The sequence below is a fragment of the Chiroxiphia lanceolata genome, chromosome 11 (assembly GCF_009829145.1).
Source record: "Chiroxiphia lanceolata isolate bChiLan1 chromosome 11, bChiLan1.pri, whole genome shotgun sequence".
Classification (NCBI taxonomy): Eukaryota; Metazoa; Chordata; class Aves; order Passeriformes; family Pipridae; genus Chiroxiphia; species Chiroxiphia lanceolata.
In genome coordinates this window covers 12,654,213-12,672,425 of record NC_045647.1, presented here as the reverse complement: position 1 = coordinate 12,672,425, position 18,213 = coordinate 12,654,213, and the positions used below count along the sequence as shown (strand labels likewise).

Below are 18,213 nucleotides of genomic sequence, written 5' to 3'. Positions count from 1 at the left end.
ACGTATGAGTCAGCTGTGCAGGGACTTTGATCTCCAAAGCACACATCTCCTACCGGGAACAGGGGAACAGTGTGCTCTGGCACGCCTGTAAGTGCATCTTGCAGATGTTAACATAAGCACTGTGACGTGAATAAAGCAAATTATGCAGATGACCACGCTTTCTCCAAAAAAGGTTATATTGAATCTGTCTACAATGATACTGTAAAGAGTAGGTTCAGCCCCATTAAATTTTCTCGGTGGATGAGGTGTGACAGCTCAGTTCCTCTGAGCCCTGGGAAGGTGGGAGCTGCATGGAGAGGGCTCCTTTAATCCTGCAGAAACTCAGAGTAAACACGCTCTCCGTTTCAGCAGAAAGCAGGCAATTTGTTCCCATCCACCTAACTCAATGAAGCTGAAAGCCAAATGCAGCTGGGAGTGGTAGAGGTGAATTGTCAAGGGGCCAGGCTGCTGCCCTGTGGTTCTGAAACACTGACCACAGTGTGCATCTCTATGTTGTAAATTTAGTATGAACTTCAGAGGAGCAATTGAGAAACATGGCTTTGAAGGCTCTGTAAAGTATTGATTGTATGAGAAATAAGTATGCTTAAAAGTAATTTTCCTAGTAGGAAAGCAGTGGTGCAAGTCTGCTTTTTATGTAATCATTTTCCAGCCTGGAATGGCCAGAAAGTGTCTTGAAGTAAACCAGGAAATAGGGGGGAATTCAGTGGAAAGCCAGCTGAGCTGGGGTACGCAGCGACGCCTGCAGTAAATGATTGTTGGTCTTAAGTGTCATTGGAAACATTTTTTTTCCACCTTGGCGGTATTGCACTAGCAATGTGCACTCAGAGCTGGTGAGGGATGCCTGCAATTTGGTTGTACTAAAAAGTGTTCTGAGGGCCAGCTCTGTGCTCCCTGTGTGGGACCTGTGAACTGATGCGTGTCTTCCTGGATGTCACTTACATCTTAAAGCCCAAGAGACCTCAGGAGAATGCACTGAATATTTTTAGTCAGTTAATGAAAAAGGCAGCACTAATGTGGAAGCTTTTTCTAGGGAGGCTGAATGCTCAGGTGGAGTTAAGATTTACAGCAGTGCTTGGAAGCCAAACCTGCTTTGAGCTGAACTTTAGTCTTCTCTTGAGTGTGGAAGGTCCTTTTATATTGTGATAGAGATTGTGCTCCAACATTGAGCTGCTGGTGAGGTCCCCCATAGCTGGGAGCGGGGTGCCTGCGGTAAGGGCATGTGGGGCAACTCTGCTGGATGCTGATAAGGTCTCCTGTCCTGCCCATGAGTTCTTCTCCCTCCCTTCCGCCCCACCCCAAATGAAAGCAGACAAGCCCTCGTAAAAGCAGGCTTGGAAAAAATTACGTCATGAGATCCCTATGCCTGTCAGGAAGCCGGGAGGCTGTGAGAGCTTGCTAACTTGCTAACAAAGTGCAGTCGTGGCGATGGCATCAGCCCCAGAGAGGAAGAGCCGTCCCATTCCTGCGGTGTGACCTTTTCCTGTCATCAGGGGCAACAGCTCTGTGCCTGGCCTCTCTGGAAGAGGCTGAAGAGATGTGATATTCTGACTGTCAAATGTGAAGCTGTTTTCTGTACAGGCTGCTTTTTTCCTAGGGTCAAGGACCACAGCCCAGCTGTGCCTATGGGTGGTGGGAGGAAGCTCTGAGCATGCAGCTGGTTTGCTGCAGTAACCACAGTGCATCCACATATAGACATTATTTATGTGCTATAAATATAGAATCATAGAATCAGCCGGTTAGAAAGACCTTTGAGATCATCAAGTCCAACCCGTTGATCCACTACCACCACAGTTAGTAGACCATGGCACTAAGTGCCACATCCAGTCTCATCTTAAAAACCTCCAGGGATGGAGAATCCACCACTTATCTGGGCAACCATTCCAATGCCTGATTACCCTCTCTATAAAAATTTCTTCCTAATATCTAACCTAAACCTCCCCTGGCAGAGCTTAAGACCATGCCCTCTTTGTCTTGCTGATAGTGCCCGGGAGAAGAGACCAACCCTCACCTGGCTACAATGTCCTTTCAGGTAGTTGAGAGGAGACCATTCTTTATCTTGAGTTGTATGTGTGTGTATGTAGCATTGTGCTCAAGGTGATTCTGTCCTGCTGGCTTTCCTCCCTAGAAATGCTGGATAGCTTTCTGAAATGTTTGCTTGTAGCATATTAAATTATCTCTGCGTCCCTCTAGTAAAAATGCTGATGTCAATATAAATCTTGAAACCAAAGCTTGGAGGCGTTCTGGCGCAGGGATGTGATGGCCAGGTGTTATGCTCCAACAACACAGTGTGCCAGGGGGTGGGATGGAGGGGCTGCAGGCACAGGGAGCGAGTGGGCGTGGGGCCTTGCTCCAACAGTCTGGTGTAAGGGAGCATCTTCCTGCCACTGAGCAGTTTGCAGCTCAGCTGGAAAGAGGATGGGAATGGGTGACAGCAGGGACTCTTTAGTTGTCATTAGGAGACACACTGCTTACGTGATGTAGACTTTACCTTGAAACCTGTAATTAAACTCAGCAGGGCTTAATCACCTCGTAGCTATCTATTGTGTATCTCGGACTGGATGTACAATTAGCAGTGAGCAGCAAGTGGCAGACACTTATCATAATCCTGTAAGATTATTGGATTTCTTTAACCTCAGTTTTGACTACAACTAAAATTGGAATAGAAACCAGACCAGTAAACTATCCAGTAAGTCAATCACCATGCAAGGTCTGAAGTACAATATTATCTGTTCAGGACATACCACTCTGTTGTGAAACCATGTCAAATATTAACTGCTTTGCCTGAGCATTGGGTTAAGGAACATGCTGGTGCTTAATGGTCTTGGTCACTATTCTGTATAATCACTTCTTTGAAAGTCCGTAGATTCTTTTTTTATTGATAAGTTGGGTACTGGGTTGCTGCTGTGATCTCTGTACCTGAAGAGGAGCAGGTAAGATATACCCAGTGGGCATTGGGCACTGGGAGACTCTACCTGTTAGCACTCTGGATTTGAACTGGAGGATGCAATCTCACTGCTGAACACTTTTGCTTTTCTAGCTAGGACTCTTGAAAATAGCCCTGTACAATTATTCGGGTGCATGAGAGGGAGTTTATTACAGCTGTAGTTGTCTTTACTCTGCATCTCATCGGCCAGGAGCTGGAGAACAGACAAAAGCTTCCAGGTCACTTGTAACTTCTGTTGACTAATAAGGGATTTCTCTAACAATTTTCCACTGAAATGGAGGAAAGAACAGAAAAATGCTGTGCTATAACATGCTGCTGTGAATGAAAGGAACCGTCAGGCTGAGGGCATCCTGAAAACTTGCCGAAGAGTTCTGGTTTAGGTGAAAAACGTGGAAAAACTGGAGCTATTACAAGTGTAATACAACCTGAGTAGCAACTACAAGCTCAAGGGAGGGAGGGCATCCAGTCTGTGACTCATAAAGCCAAAGTAATTAGCACAACTATTTGCAAAACTGTAGTGGTCGCTTCACGAGGCCGAAACTGAGCAGAAAAGTATCCTGCCCCTGCAGACAGGTGCTTACGATCTTGATACCCAGCAGCCTTAAACTTAGCTCCATGATGTGTCTTACAGCAGAGCTGCAGCATGTTGGTGATAATTTTTGCTAGGCTCGAGTGTGACATGGAAAGCCAGAGCTGGCCTTTCTTTTCTGTAACTCTGAATTTGTAGCATAAATGGAGACTTCTTGTGCAGGCAGGAAAGTGATGGTGCAAAGGATCCTCTGTGGACCTCCACCGCCTGCTTTGCTGATTGTACAGAGGTCTTGATAATTCGGACTTTGTTCTAATCCCAAACTCTGTCTTTGCTTATCTTCATTAATAGCACTTCTTTTTCTACCATTTTTAATGCAAATTGTTGACATGTGTGGGGAGGACATGTTTCTGTATAAATGCTGTTTCTTAAATGGTTGTTCTTCAGGTATGCCCTGGGCTATTTTCACCCTGTTGGGATGCTGTTCTTGTAACCTCCATCACATGCTGTTTGGCTTTTTTCATAAGATACAAATGCTAATGGAAAATACGGGTACTTACCATCCAAATCCAAAATACTGGAGACTTTAAACTGCCAGTTCTCCTAAGCTAGGATGTAAAGCTGAAGGGCAAGTCATACCACCTTGTAGAGTGCTGGTCTCTCAAGATAGCTGGAGAGCACTGAGTACTTGACTCTTTTCTTTCCTTCCCCTCCCATCTAATGCAGCGTGGGAAGAATGGTGTCTCTGCCTGAACAAGTGCCTGCAGTGGCCTGGGTCAGTTCTCTTGTCCTTGATTATTTGGGCATGGGTGCAGGTACACTGTTTTAAAAACACACTTTCTTTCCTTTAGGATGGCAAATAATCAGTTGTATGTCTTTTGTCTTTCAGATAGTAAAGCCATAGTTGATGGAAACTTGAAGTTGATCCTTGGCCTGATATGGACCCTTATCCTGCACTATTCCATTTCTATGCCAGTGTGGGAGGGATGAAGGTGATGATGATGCAAAGAAGCAGACTCCTAAGCAGAGGCTGCTGGGCTGGATCCAGAACAAAATTCCTTACTGCCAATCCACAACTTCAATCAGAACTGGCAGGATGGCAAAGCACTGGGTGCTCTTGTTGACAGCTGTGCTCCGGGTAAGTCCTTTGCTCTGCTGGTCAATGTTTTCCTTGCTTGTTGTCCTTGTGGCTGCTCTTCTTATGGGAGGAGATTTTTCACTGCTGATCAGGAGACAGGAATAAGGCTTTTGAGGAAAACCCAAGTCCAAAGAGGCCAGCTGTGGGAAGCAGCAAGTTGTCAACGACTTGGGCCAAGAGAAATTCTGGCCTGCAGCAGTGTGTGATTGCATTATGGGAGGCGCCACGTCTGAGCTTTGTATTGGGTGCAGGGGACAAAGGCACAAGTGCTGGCTCCTAAATGGAAGAAAGGCTTGTTCCCACGGCAAGTGCCAACAACCTTTCAACTTCAGGGTGCAGTGGGAGGCTTCATGTGTTCTCCTGAAATAGGATTGCAGAGGGAGCATTGAGCAGCCAGAAGCTGCACACTACCTGAAACTTGTGTTTAGCAAGCTGAGGCTAAAATGCTTAAGGCAAATAATGGGATGAAGGTGAAATAGGCAGTTTCCTCACCTTCTTGTAGAACAGCCTTGCTAGTGGGGATTGCTGGTGCTCATCTAATGCAGTCTGGGATGCTGTGGCAAGTGGTTGAAATTTTCTCTACCAAATTTGCTGCAGGAGAGCCAGTGAAACATAAAAGATGCTTAGATGTATTTGTACTGATTTAGAGTGGTATCTTGCACAGGTTGCCCAGAGAGGCCGGTAGATGCCCCATCCTGGAAATGTTCAAAGTCTGGTTGGACAGGCTGCTGTGAAGCATTGCTGCCATGCATGAGGGTTGGTCTAGATGACCTTTAAAGGTTCCTTCCAGCCTAAACCATTCTATGACTGTGCTGATTGTTGTCTCAGAGGTGTTTCAGTGAGCAGCATATGCTTGTCTTGTTTTGGTTACTTCTGCAAAGCTCTGAATGTCTTTCTACATAACAGTGTAATACAAGCGACTGTGGAGTTCGTACTTGGTTTCTTCAGCTAGAGAAGCTCCTTTGCAGATAGCATCTAACAAATGAAATGTGCTTGCAGGCTTGTGCCCTGACTGGGAGACCTGGGACCCGAAGAAACCCGTTGACAATGCTCGGGAAGCCATGCAACAAGCAGATGACTGGCTGGGTGTGCCACAGGTAAGGCCACCAAGACACGGGCTGCCTGTAGGAGCACATGGATGGCTTTGTCCTTGTGGCTTGAGTTTAAACTGAGGAAAGCAGGTGAGGCTGCTTGGACATTTCAAAAAGTTACAGTTAACTCTTGAAATTGCCTGAGAAAGGGCAAACTGTAATGAAACACACTATTACATTTCAGAGCTCTGGCTGTAAGATTTTGTGTAGGTGTCTCTGCTGAGGACAGCTGCTGTTGCAACATGTGGTGTAGGGGGAAAGTGCCTGTGTGGTGGTGCCTGTTCTGTTAGTCTATGGAGTGAATTTGTTTTGAATTCCACAGAAGAAAAACTTACTGGTTTAGGAAATCACCCGCAAAGACGATGTTCAAAGAGAAAACAACGTATTTGCAAACTGGATTATTTTCATGCTGATAAAGTTGGACAGAACTGCTGAAGTCTCTAAAGCTGTGAGAGCAGCTTGTGTTGTGGAAGCAAGAGAAGAGACTAGTCACAAGTTTTACTTTGGAGCACTGCAGTTCAGAGCTGTAGCATACAGGATTATGAATTATTAATTTTTTCAGTATCAATTATCCCCATGTCCCTTTTCAAGGGGAACGTAACTACCATTTTCTTGCCTTGATACCATTAAACTGGTTGCAGTCTCATGAGAACCCCTAATAATCAAGGCACAAAAAGCCCCCAGGCCACACTGAGACCATAACGAGCTTCTTGATTTTCTTGCCATGAGATAATAAAGGATGTTGTGTGTATCAAAGGAAAGTAAATGTAAGAAATCACATTAGCATGTGGGAGTTTTGAAATCTCAGACTGTGTCATAGCTCTGTTTCTGTGTTGACATGCAGTAACCAAGCACTGGTACAATATACTTAATTGCACTGTCTTTCAGGTTATTACCCCTGAAGAAATTATCCACCCTGATGTGGATGAGCACTCTGTGATGACTTACCTGTCCCAGTTCCCCAAAGCCAAGCTGAAACCAGGAGCTCCTTTAAAACCCAAACTGAATCCAAAGAAAGCAAGGGCTTATGGCAGAGGTAAGGACTTGGTGAGCTGAAGCTGTATGGAGCATGTAACTCTTCAGAAAGCTGGGTGGGGTTTTCTGCTTATGTTGAACTCCAGACCTACTGTAACTGACTTCAAAGTTTCACTTGTATACTCTTGGTGTGGTGCCTGGTTTCAGAAATATATGGATATAGTCCAAAAGACACTCCTAGTTCTAACATGTAAATTCCCCAAAGTCTCTGAACCTGTTCTGCAAGCTGCCAGCCTCCCATCCACAGCTGGAAGAAGTAGCATGATATGGGGCTAAAAGAACCTTAGTGTGAAATTCAAGCTAGCAGTATTGCTACTGCCTGTTGATGATGTAGCAGTGAATATTTCTTGTGATAAAGCACTCCTTTAAAGAGGAAAAACGTCATCAGTTCTGTGTCTCTCTTATCCTAGCACTTACCCTACTTGGGGTTGATGTCCTTTGTTAGTGCCTTCCACAGCAAACCACAATACATAGAAACATTTTTCAGGCCCCAAATGTGTAAATGACTGATCAACCTGCCTCAATCTGTCAAGTCTCGCTTTAGTAATGTTCTTATTCTTTCAAAAACTGGAATTACTCTATTGTACTCGTACTCTGAAGCCATTGTAATGGAAATTATGAAGGGTGAGTGACTCTTCTTGGAAGATTGATGTTTTTCTGAAGTTAATTGCCAAAACAGTCAGGAAATATAACTGGCCATTCTGACTGCTACCATATGTCAGCACTGAAAGGTGACTCTGGAAGCAAGGGGCTCACTAGCAAGCTGGACAGGGTCTTTGGGCAGATGAGGAGAAGGTTTACATGCTTCCAGAAAAAGGTGACTGTTAAGTGTGAAGTGGATCAGTCTTAGCTTTTTTTATTACCATTTTTCCATGTAAGTTGCTCATAACCTCCCAGTATGAGCCTTAGCTGTAGCACAGCCTCCTGGATGCTGCAGTGGTTGGTTTGCACTGAGGGCAGCTGTGCATAGACATGATGTGAAATGAACCCGCAGATGGAGGATACGGAGTCATGCAGATCATCAGTGGTGCACTATGAGTTCTCATTTAACCAGCCAAAGCAGACCTCTGATAAGAGAGTAAAATCTAGAAGATGAAATGTTGGCCAAGAAAGTGTTGTGACTAATACTGTCCTGGCTGAAGCTTTCTTCGGAGGACAAGCAATCCTCCTTGTGCTCGCGGAAGGAGGGATACATAACTTGAATACCATATCTCGTGCTCGTGGGGTGGACTGAAGATATGCAGAGTGAATTTATAGCTGTTTAAGCTATAAGACTTCATAAGACTGAAGAGTGAAGTTATAGCTGTTTAGGCTAGATGATAATCTAGGCCTTACTTTGAGAGATTGAATATGTCAATTGTTAACACCTTATCAGAATGCTCAGATTTCCTAGTAAAAACATGATCTTCCTTGCATTGCTCTCAAGTTATTGTTTTCTGAAGATAAACAAGTTCAGGAATTCTGTTGTTCACAACCACTTCCTTTATAATCTATCAGACGTTGCACTTTCCACTAATTGTGCTATGGAGCAGTAGTGCCCACGGTTTTATGAATAAGCCAAGGAGCAATTCCCTTGGACGGAAGGGTATATGTGTTTGGGCTAGTCTGGAACCAGCAATTTTGGGAAGTTCTTCCACCCACTCAGTCTGACACCACCATGACAGATGTCATGACCTGGGACTATGGGAGATGATGAAACCCTGCTGGTAAATGCATGCTGTAGCAGGCCCTGTGCTGAGGGATAGGAAACTGATTAAAAGTTAAGTGGAAGCCTCACTGAATAGCAGGATTTTCGTGGTTTAAAGAAGTTCCTGCATGCCATTTGCAGTGTTCACTCTGGCAAAGTAGTCTGAGCAGCTTTCAAAGAATAGTAAATCTCTGAGCAGTGTCTGCTGTTGGGTTCTGAAGATGGGACAGTACAGGTAAAAATTGTCTTGTTTAAGTAAGTCTTGGTTCTAGGGTAATAGCTTTACCAAAAGGCTTCCCAAAATTTTTTTCCTGCCTCTCTAGTCTCCCTTCCTGTGGTGCAGCACATTTCAGCATTTAGCTGGATGAAGTAGAGCAACTCCTAAAGAGCAGCTAATGCACATACCCCACTTGCTGTTGGCGTCAGACAGGCACTTGTCAGCAGTGGGGGTGACCTTCAGAACGTGTCAGGGTAACCCGAATCCGGATACCAGCCGGGTTCCAGACTCTGTCAGAGATCCCTAAGATGAGTTAGTGCCAATGATTCAACCAATTTTTAAAAATGCTTGTATGATAAGAGTAGACCTTATTATGGGCATGATGCTCTGGGCAGTGGGGAAGCTAGTTCTGGGAGCTAGTGTGGGAGAATGGGTCAGACAGCTTTTTGGTAGCCTCCAAACTGTCTTTTGAGTTTTGTGGCAACAGCTAATGTGCTGTTCTGTGTCTTTCTCCCAGGGATTGAGCCTCATGGGAACATGGTGAAACAGCCTGCCATCTTCACAGTGGACACCATCAGTGCTGGGCAGGGTGACCTGATGGTTTTCATAGAAGATCCAGAAGGAAACAGAGAGGAGGTATGTATGTTAAATGTTTTTTACGGAAAAGTAAAGTTGGTGTGCATGCTGAAGTTTTTGCAGTAACCTTCATCTTTCACAAGTGAGGTCTTAACAGATAAGTCATCTAAAAAGAAGTTACGAAATACAATATATCAAAAGTGCAAGAAGCCTCAAGCCTTTCCTAATTGCCTTACTGGATGAACTTGGAAAAAAAGTCGCTATCTGCAACTAAGCAACACAACTCCAGTGTCCAGTAGTTGCAGTGCTTTAGCTTGACTGGCCAAGTACACTCTGACCTGCTTTTAGATAACACAGATCACTAAATCACTGTCTGCCCTTACTCATTCTGCAAGAATGGCTAAAGCAGCTATTTAGGTGCCATGAATCATTTTGAGTTCAAATGCTGGTTTTAATGTTTATAGAAATTCTCATCCAAATGCTCCACTTGATCATGTTACAACATTCCAGAAAAATACAGCTGTACATTGGACTTAATGTCTCCTCAGTTTTGGCCTGCCTCAGTAGAGCAATTAACAGCGAGGGACAGGACTGGGGTGGGGAGAAGGTGGCTTACTTCCTCTCATGTAAAGAAAAAAACCAATGGGATGTTTTTCCATGTGAGGAGGTAGCAAGGATCCCTGCTCCCACAGCAACAAGTCTCTAACACTGCTGACGCTGGAAACAGTTTGCAGTATAAAGTGCTACTCAGAAAAGTCTTCAGCTGGCATGCGTAGGCACAGCTCAGTGATGGATGTGTTTTCTCTCCTAGGCGAAGATAACACCGTCCAGTGACAAGAACAAGACCTATTCAGTCCAGTATGTTCCAAGGGTTACTGGGCCTCACAAGGTGGGTTGTGTGTCAATAACCGGTGTTCTCTTGCTAAAGATGCTGCTCTGCTGGTTGTTAATGTGAGCCCCTGAGGGCTGCGTGTTCACTGACAGCTAATAGCCACTCTGGGCATCCTGAAGAAAAGGAAACTGGTGTGGCCTTAATTCTCCATCTGGGCCTTTTGGGCTGCTCCCTTCTCAAAGGGGAAAGAAGTGTTTGTTGGGAGAAAGTGCATGTGTGACCTTGACTCTCCTCTCACATGTGGTCACTTCATGCAACTCATGAAGCCAGTTTTGTGTGTTGTCACAGAGATGCAGATGAAAATACCAGGTTGTTTCTTTGGTGATGGTACTGTACACTGTAGGGGTTTTACAGAGAGGGTTCCCCACCCAGCTCTGTCCCCAGATACCCACAGAAGCAGGTTTACGATGAGTGATCCTGTTGCTTTGACACTTACCATAGTGGCTGGTTTCCACAGCCAGCCTGAAAAAATAAATGGAACTTCTGCTTCTACTTTATTGCTTGGTGGAAATCTGCTACTTATTGGCACATCTCGATTCAGTATCCCCACAGGTGTGGCTGACTCTGTGAGTAGCACTTTAAGGTGGCTGGCAGGTACACTGCATGGACAGGATGAAGGCTGTGGGATGGATGGTCTCTCACCTCTGAGGCAAAGACTCTCTGTGCAGGAATGCAGGTGTTTGACCCTGCACTTGGTTTCACGGGTGGTGATGCTGAGCTCTACCTCTGCCCAGTGGGTCCTGAGCTGATACTCTGTCTGTAGGTTTTAGTCCTGTTGCCGGCAGCACATCTCGAAGAGCCCGTTTGAAGTGAATGTTGACAAAGCCCAGGGAGATGCAAGCAAGTGACAGCAAAGGGACCAGGACTGGAGGCAACAGGGAACATTGCCAACAAGCCTACCTACTTGACCTCTACACAGCAGGTAAGCAGGATGAAGGAGGATGGAAATCCTGCAGTTTCCTCCTCCAAATGTCAGAACCTAAGGCCTTGGAGAAATAAAAAACTGAAAAGCGGATGAGGATTTGTAGCCTCATCTAGTTGAGACGCGAAAATAACAACCAGGCAGCTCTGAAGGCTTCAACTGTGTATGAATGTTTGATGTGTGGAGCTGAGCTGGGGCAGAGGGGGCTAAGCCTTACCCAGAAATTTGCCATGAATTTGCTAGAGGGCAGCAAGCAAGTTCCTGGCTGGTTTCTTTCCTCAACTCGTTTTAAAAAAGGAAATGTGACAGGTGGGACATAAATGTGAGGAAAAACTGTGAGCAAACTGTAAATACATAGTGTGTTCTTTATTTAGCTCTGTAGAAAAGAACTTGCTGCAGTGCTACTTTGAGTTCATACTTCAATGACTAACTGGTGTCAACCTCTATTGTAATTATTAGAGGCTACTATCTTCATTAGGGCATCTCCATCACGTTGCTTGCTGTCTGCTGTTAGGCCAATGCCATAGCCTAGAGGAATGAGTCAATAAGATGCTACAAATGCTAATTCATTTAGAACAATGTGAAACACTTAGTTAGTTACTGTAGCATTTAAACACAAAATATGCTGAGTAGATATTTTACATTGCCTTCTGCCTGAGGGAGCTTAGGAATAAAATTAAATGCGTTATGGTGAGGGGAAGTATTATGTTCAGCTCTAATTGGGAGAGGGAGTGGTCTGAGTCATGTAAATACATGTCTGGCCTCTGAAAGTGTATAGAAAACTGTTTTTATGATGAGTTGAATAAAATGAGAGAAGAGCAGGTGTCTGAACACAAGTGAATACGTCCGACAGAGAAGGATCCTTGCTCAGACCAGCATGCACATTGTCCAGTCTCTTAATCTAAAAACCACTTTCAAAGCATTGAGATTTGAACTGACTGGTAAAGTTGTGAGCTGCTCTTTGATAGAGCTGTTACCAGCGGTGGTAACCATAGGATACACCAGGCAGTATGTATATTTAAGTTACACATAATACTGTTGTGTGAAACTCTGTGGCTGGAGCAGCAGAGCCCTTGTCAGTCTGTCTTTCTGGAGATGCCACCCTCCTGACTCACCCTCCCCACTGGAATGTTTGGTTGCTGTCGGCAAAAGCTGAACGTAGAGGCTGTGCCTAGAAATGGCAGCAGAGCGTGGCTGGCTCAGCTCAGACAGCTGGCAGTGGTGCAAAACACAGTGCCTGTTGCTGTGGGGAAGCTGAGGCTCAGGTGGACTTGTTTCCTTTGCAGGTGCTGGTGTGGGTGATGTGAATGTGGAAGTGGAGGATCCTCAAGGGAGAAGCCTTGCTGAGGTTGTAGTAGAAGACAAAGGCAACCAAGTCTACCGTTGCACCTACAAACCTGTTCAAGCTGGTCCTCACATTGTCAAAGTGACTTTTGCCGGGGAGGCAATTCCCAAAACTCCTTGCACTGTTCTTGTTGGAGAGGGTATGTTTTTTAAAAATGCATTTGAATGTAGATGGCCACTTTTCTCCTTGGATGTGATCACAGGATATGCTTGAATCTTGCCTTGTACATTCTCTGTACCTTTCAACATCTTGGTCCTGATTCAGTGGGTCACTGGGTATTCACAGGGGTAAACCAATGCTCTCTAATATTAATATGGCTTTTGTTGCTAGTTTCCTTCTGCTTAGACTTCCAAATGTTAAACTGCCCTTTGTATTTTTTTTGAGTGATTTATGCAGCTATGCCGCGTCTTGCTGTTTTCCGCCCTTCGTTCCTCAAATGACTATATTTACTGTTTTCCTCCTTAACTGACACCTAACTTGCTTTCGTTCCATCCTTACGTGCTCCTATGCTTTTAGATCTCTGCTCATCTCTCCTGAGCTACCCTCCATTTGTGGAATTTTGGACTTCACTGCTAATGGCTTCATAGTTGGTAAGAGGTGTGCAGGATGCTCTGTCATGTTTGCTTTTTGTAAGCTTCTAGCCGCAGCTTGTCCCAGCCAAAGGGCTTTTGGTTTTGTTGGGGTTGGGAGGAAGCTGCAAGCGAACCGAAGCGGTGTGTGACCCAGTCAGTGAAACTGGCTTAACCACAAGCTGCCTGATGCAGCTGTGTAAGCTCTTTGCAAGCTATTCCCGCCTCCACGTCGGCCACGCTCCTGTGTGTTCCCACTGAGCTTCAGAGCTAGCAGATGGCACACGATCCTCGCTCAATCCGTCCGGTGTAGGACACTGAGTGGTGTTGGCTGCTGCAGGGGTGAGCTGTCGTAGTGAGGGAAAACCTAAGGGAGTTGCTGGCAGACTTGTGCTCCTGCTGTAAGCACGACGTGTTTTGGGAAATGCATGTTCAGGTTACAGTGCTGGGAAACTGTGGTTATCTGTAAGTCTCTTCAAACCCTTCAGGTCTATGGTGTTGAAGACCTCATGACAGCTGGGACTGTGTGACAAAAACTGTTCATAAGTGCATGGTACGTACTTCTGTAGCCCCTCTGCAGGCCTGGAGAAGCACTTGGAGTAAAGGAGCCAAGCATAAACTAAGCCATGTGTAACCTTCTGCCCCTACCATGGCTGCTGCAGTCTGCAGAGGGCTGGTGGCTTGCTTCTTTGACAGTGTGAGCTGCGGCAAGCAGGGGGGGTTTGATGCAACATCTCTTAATGAAGCACATGCAAAACTCAGCCTTGCTACTAGCAGTTATCCCAGTATGTGCTCTGAAGACCAGCACAATAATCTGTTCAATGGGGCTTATCTGCAGAGGGAACCTTCCCCCCACAGTGCAGTGTGCCTCAACACAAAAGGTGTCAGGAAGGTTGTGTCTGTGGTGAATATCGTATGTGATAGCTGTGTATAAGTCTTGTATTGATAACTGGCATAGAATTGGAAAGCAACAGGGCTTCAGTGTTTGCTATAGTTCTAAAAAAACAGCACCTGTAGGGGGTCAGTGTTGCCTGGCTGCACTGACCACTACTGCCCAAAGCCATAAGGCATGGACAGGGACTGGGCAGACTCCTGTCTGTCTGCCTTAATGCTATAACCGTATAAAAGCTTGTGCTGAAAGCTAAGCTGTGGTTGCCCTGAGTCAACATAAACTAAAGGTTGTTCCAGGCTGGCTAGGCTACCTGTATGTTGAGAATCAAAGACAGTATTAATGGCTGGGATTGCCTTGCAGCCTGCAATCCAACGCATGCCGGCCACGGTCGAGGTCTGCAGCCCAAGGGCGTCCGCATGAGGGAAAACGGCGACTTCAAGGTTGATCGAGAGCAGCGGGGAGCGGAGACCCTCGGAGTGACTATAAAGGGACCAAGTGAGTGTGGGGTGAATCTGTGCTGTGGATGGTTTGGAGAGATGGGAATCAAAACCTGGGAAAAGGAAGAGCGGTCAGGAGATGGTGTCCTGATGGAACTGATGGGATCTGTATCATAAAAAGCCAAATTTCAGAAGGGTTTTCTGATACTTTGTGTCTAGTGTGAAGGTTTTGACCTGCAGGGCTGGGTAAGACAACATCTGGTTTTAGTTCTTTCCACTTTCATGCATCAGTTAGCAAAACTGAGAAGACCCATGCATCTGCCTGCCATGGCCTCCAAACTTTATGGATGCTCACCGCATCTTCATCTGATTTGTGGGAGCAAGTCACGCTCCGGAGTCTCTGGCAGGGTGAAAATTCTGCTCTCATAAAGCTGGGAATGGCTCAAAGCAGCACTCCTGGTGGCACTGACTGCTTGGGCGCATGAGCAGAGGAGGAAAGGGAACCTTTAAGCTAAAATGGAGACCATCTGCCAGGATCCATCCTCAGGTCCTTTGGTGTGTCCTGAGCTCTGGATGTGGCCCTCTGCCTGGCAGGCTGGGACGATGGGAGCACAGTGGCTGCTGACTCTGAGGCTGCCAGCAGCAGTGGCTGTGCTGCTGCTTTCAGGGAGCTGCGGTGCCTGTGTGGTACTCGAGAGCCAGTCACCTCCCCCCAGCTGGGACTGCATTAAAAGGTGCATTGTATTGCCTTCACCTCCTCCACACGCACAGAGCCCCGACTGTGTGGCTTTGTGCCGTTGGGGGGGAAAAAGGCAACAGATGTACCGATGTAAATTTTAGTGTGTTAAGCTTTTCTCCCTAAATTCTTCATCTTGAAGAAAATGAAAAGTAGGCATTCCCTGCATATTTGTGGTTACAAAGTCTGACAAATGTTAAGCTTTTTTGTTTTAACATATGACATGCATCATACTGCAGACTAAGAAAATAAAACACAAGGGAACCTATTAAGTCTGGTAACTTAAAATACTTTCTGCTGTATTTCTTCTGGAAGTGTTTGCTGTCTTTGTCCTAGAGGGCAGCTAGAACTAACTTCCCTTATAACCTGACCTTTTTTTTTTTTCTGGTGGAAGAAATTTATTCTTGCAAGCTAAAATAAATACTAGAAAACATGAACTTGTCTGAGTAATTGAAAGCAGGATGGAAGCTGTTAAGTTTAATGCTGAACTGATCTTTCAACAGAGGGCTTGGAGGAGTTGGTGAAACAAAAAGGCTTTATGGATGGTGTATATGCATTTGAATATTATCCAGCTACCCCAGGGAAGTATGTTGTCACGATTACATGGGGTGGGCACAACATCCCAAAAAGGTGAGTTAGAAGTAGCTTTTCGGGCATTTTTGTGCCCTTCAGTGGGTTATGTAGTTGGTGAGCATTTAAAGCAACACTGACCTTTGAAGAAACTGGGGGGACAAGTTAGTGGCAAATGGCTCTTGTAACAGTTTATCTACAGCCTGTTTTAGGGCTGGAGCTGCTTATATTGAGAAAGCTCTGAAGGGTGATTTGCATCAGTCTTTCTATACCCAAAATTGTGAATACAAAACCAGTAAAACTTGGTGGATCATGCAGCTCAGACTTTACTATGCATTTTTGAAAGGATTTGTTATTTTAGTGTCCAGGGCTACAGCAAGCAGAGCAAGCCAAGTATATTTGACACTCAGGATTTGTGGTGCAAGATGTAAGCACATGATGGGTTGGATGACCTCTCTGCTAGAAAGACACTCTGCTGGGCACCGTGCCACCACATGGTAGCATCTATTAATTTGGAAAATCCAATGTAAAGCCTCATTAAAATGCCTGGGGAAAAACACAGATGCTATATTTGTCCTCATTTCTAATACTGTGCTTTGTTTTTATCTTGTAGCCCCTTTGAAGTTCAAGTGGGTCATGAAGCCGGTCCTCAGAAAGTGCGAGCCTGGGGGCCAGGGCTTCATGAGGGAATTGTGGGCAAATCGGCTGACTTCGTGGTCGAGTCCATTGGCACAGAAGTTGGCTCTCTTGGTTTGTTACTTTACTTAGTTTGTCTGAAATATTTGTATATTGCAACGCTAGCAAAGAACTCATGAGAAACAATAGCTTTCCCAACAGTGGAAAAACCCAGGTCTCTAAGATGTTGTGGTCTAAACACAAACGTCTATCAGAGTATCAAAGCAAGTCCTAGAGACAGGAACGTGTGTTGAGGGGGGTATGTGTGTGTTAGTCTGTGGTTTTGTGGCATGAGGTCGAAAAGGGAATGATGGATGATGGATTATCTCCCATATTGCTGAAGAAGGGTGATGGAGAGATCAGGCATGGTTATAGCTGACAAAAAGCTATTTGTGGAAGTGTTGTTAAATTGGCAGCCACTGCAAACCTAACGTGAGGAACCTACTTGTTCCTTTTTTCAGGCTTTGCAATAGAAGGCCCTTCTCAGGCTAAAATTGAGTGTGATGACAAGAATGATGGCTCATGTGATGTGAAGTATTGGCCCAAAGAGCCCGGTGAATATGCTGTGCACATCATGTGTGATGATGAGGACATAAAAGACAGCCCTTACATGGCCTTCATCCGACCGGCTTCAGGAGACTTCAACTCGGATAAGGTGGTGTATGAGAGTTCACCTGTGGCATAGCATGTCTTTGTAACTACAGTAGAGATGTTTCTGAAGGATTCTAGTAGCAGACTTGACTGTTAAGCTGCCTCTGCTTAATGCTCTGAATCTGCCAAGCTCCCACCAGATACTGCCCAGCTTTTTCTAATAACACTGTTGTGGTTTTGATTTAATGTAATGGAAACTTGCTGAAGTAGTATCCTGTGCTTCATGGGTTTTGTGGAGGGGGCAGGTCTTTTATAAATATATCACTTAGTTTTGCTTCTCTTTCTGAACTGCAAACTAATAGTCTTGAGGTGCTTTTTTAGGTGAAGGCCTATGGCCCAGGCCTGGAGAGGACTGGCTGTATAGTGAACAATCCTGCTGAGTTCACAGTTGAAACCAAGGACGCTGGGAAAGCACCTCTGAAGATGTATGCCCAGGTAAAAAGCCAAAGGCAGCTGTGTGAAACTTCAACAAAAGGACTTTAATACTGTTGAGAAAAATGCCTTAAGTATTTCTACTCGCTTACACACCACTTAACTCTGGGCTTGTGTAATTCACTCAGAGTTCCGTGCTTTGATCTGTGTAATGTAGTCAGGCAACAGCCTAACTCAAGACAAGGTGACTTCTCTGTGGTGTATGAAAAACATGGCTTTGCTTCCTTACTGTAGAGTCTCCTCAGCAAAGCAAGGTGTAATTTCCTGGAGTTGTCATTTGAAAGCACTGAAGTGTCTCTGAGCCTGTGAATTTCATATGTGTTGGCGGATTGTGTAATGAATGAGTGAGTGTTAGATGAGAAAGACTTACAGGAGTGTAAATTGCATGTTTCTTCAGTGTTTCTGAGCTGCAGTTCTGGGGAAAAAAAACTGACATATTTTGGAACAGTCTTAGGCTGTTCAAACTGTGCAAACATTTTTGAAGTACCTGAACCTTCTGCTTGTATTACTGCTTTTTAGGATGGAGAAGGAAACCCTATCGATATCCAGATAAAGAGCAAGCCTGATGGTGTGTTTGCCTGCTCATATGTGCCAGTTAAACCAATCAAACATACAATTTCTGTTGTCTGGGGAGGAGCCAATGTGCCCAACAGCCCATTTAGGGTAAGTTCAGAGATGGATAGTACTTAGTTCTAGCCAAGTAAGACATTTGTGCTCACAACTAATTGCTCATACAACTAGGATGATAAAACCCTTTTGTGAACTTCAAGGAGGTGTGCCCTTCTGCTCTGTTTTTAGAAATCTATCCCTGTGAATAAATCTTTGTTTTCACAAACTTGTATGGTGGAGGTCTCCTGTCAGCCCAGCTGCAACCT

General features: G+C 45.1%; 1 protein-coding gene across 1 annotated transcript in view; it reads left to right on the top strand.

Annotated features, from left to right (window-relative positions):
* The window catches only part of FLNB (filamin B), a 71,973-nt gene that overhangs the window by 20,064 nt on the left and 33,696 nt on the right, over positions 1 to 18,213 (top strand). Inside the window, 17 exon segments of the mRNA XM_032699390.1 lie at positions 4,363 to 4,457; positions 4,459 to 4,534; positions 4,537 to 4,611; positions 5,611 to 5,708; positions 6,591 to 6,738; positions 9,159 to 9,277; positions 10,029 to 10,115; positions 10,880 to 10,952; positions 10,955 to 11,011; positions 11,014 to 11,031; positions 12,318 to 12,515; positions 14,198 to 14,332; positions 15,514 to 15,640; positions 16,194 to 16,330; positions 16,717 to 16,910; positions 17,228 to 17,341; positions 17,858 to 18,001. Of these exon segments, the coding sequence (XP_032555281.1) occupies positions 4,363 to 4,457; positions 4,459 to 4,534; positions 4,537 to 4,611; positions 5,611 to 5,708; positions 6,591 to 6,738; positions 9,159 to 9,277; positions 10,029 to 10,115; positions 10,880 to 10,952; positions 10,955 to 11,011; positions 11,014 to 11,031; positions 12,318 to 12,515; positions 14,198 to 14,332; positions 15,514 to 15,640; positions 16,194 to 16,330; positions 16,717 to 16,910; positions 17,228 to 17,341; positions 17,858 to 18,001 (1,895 nt within the window).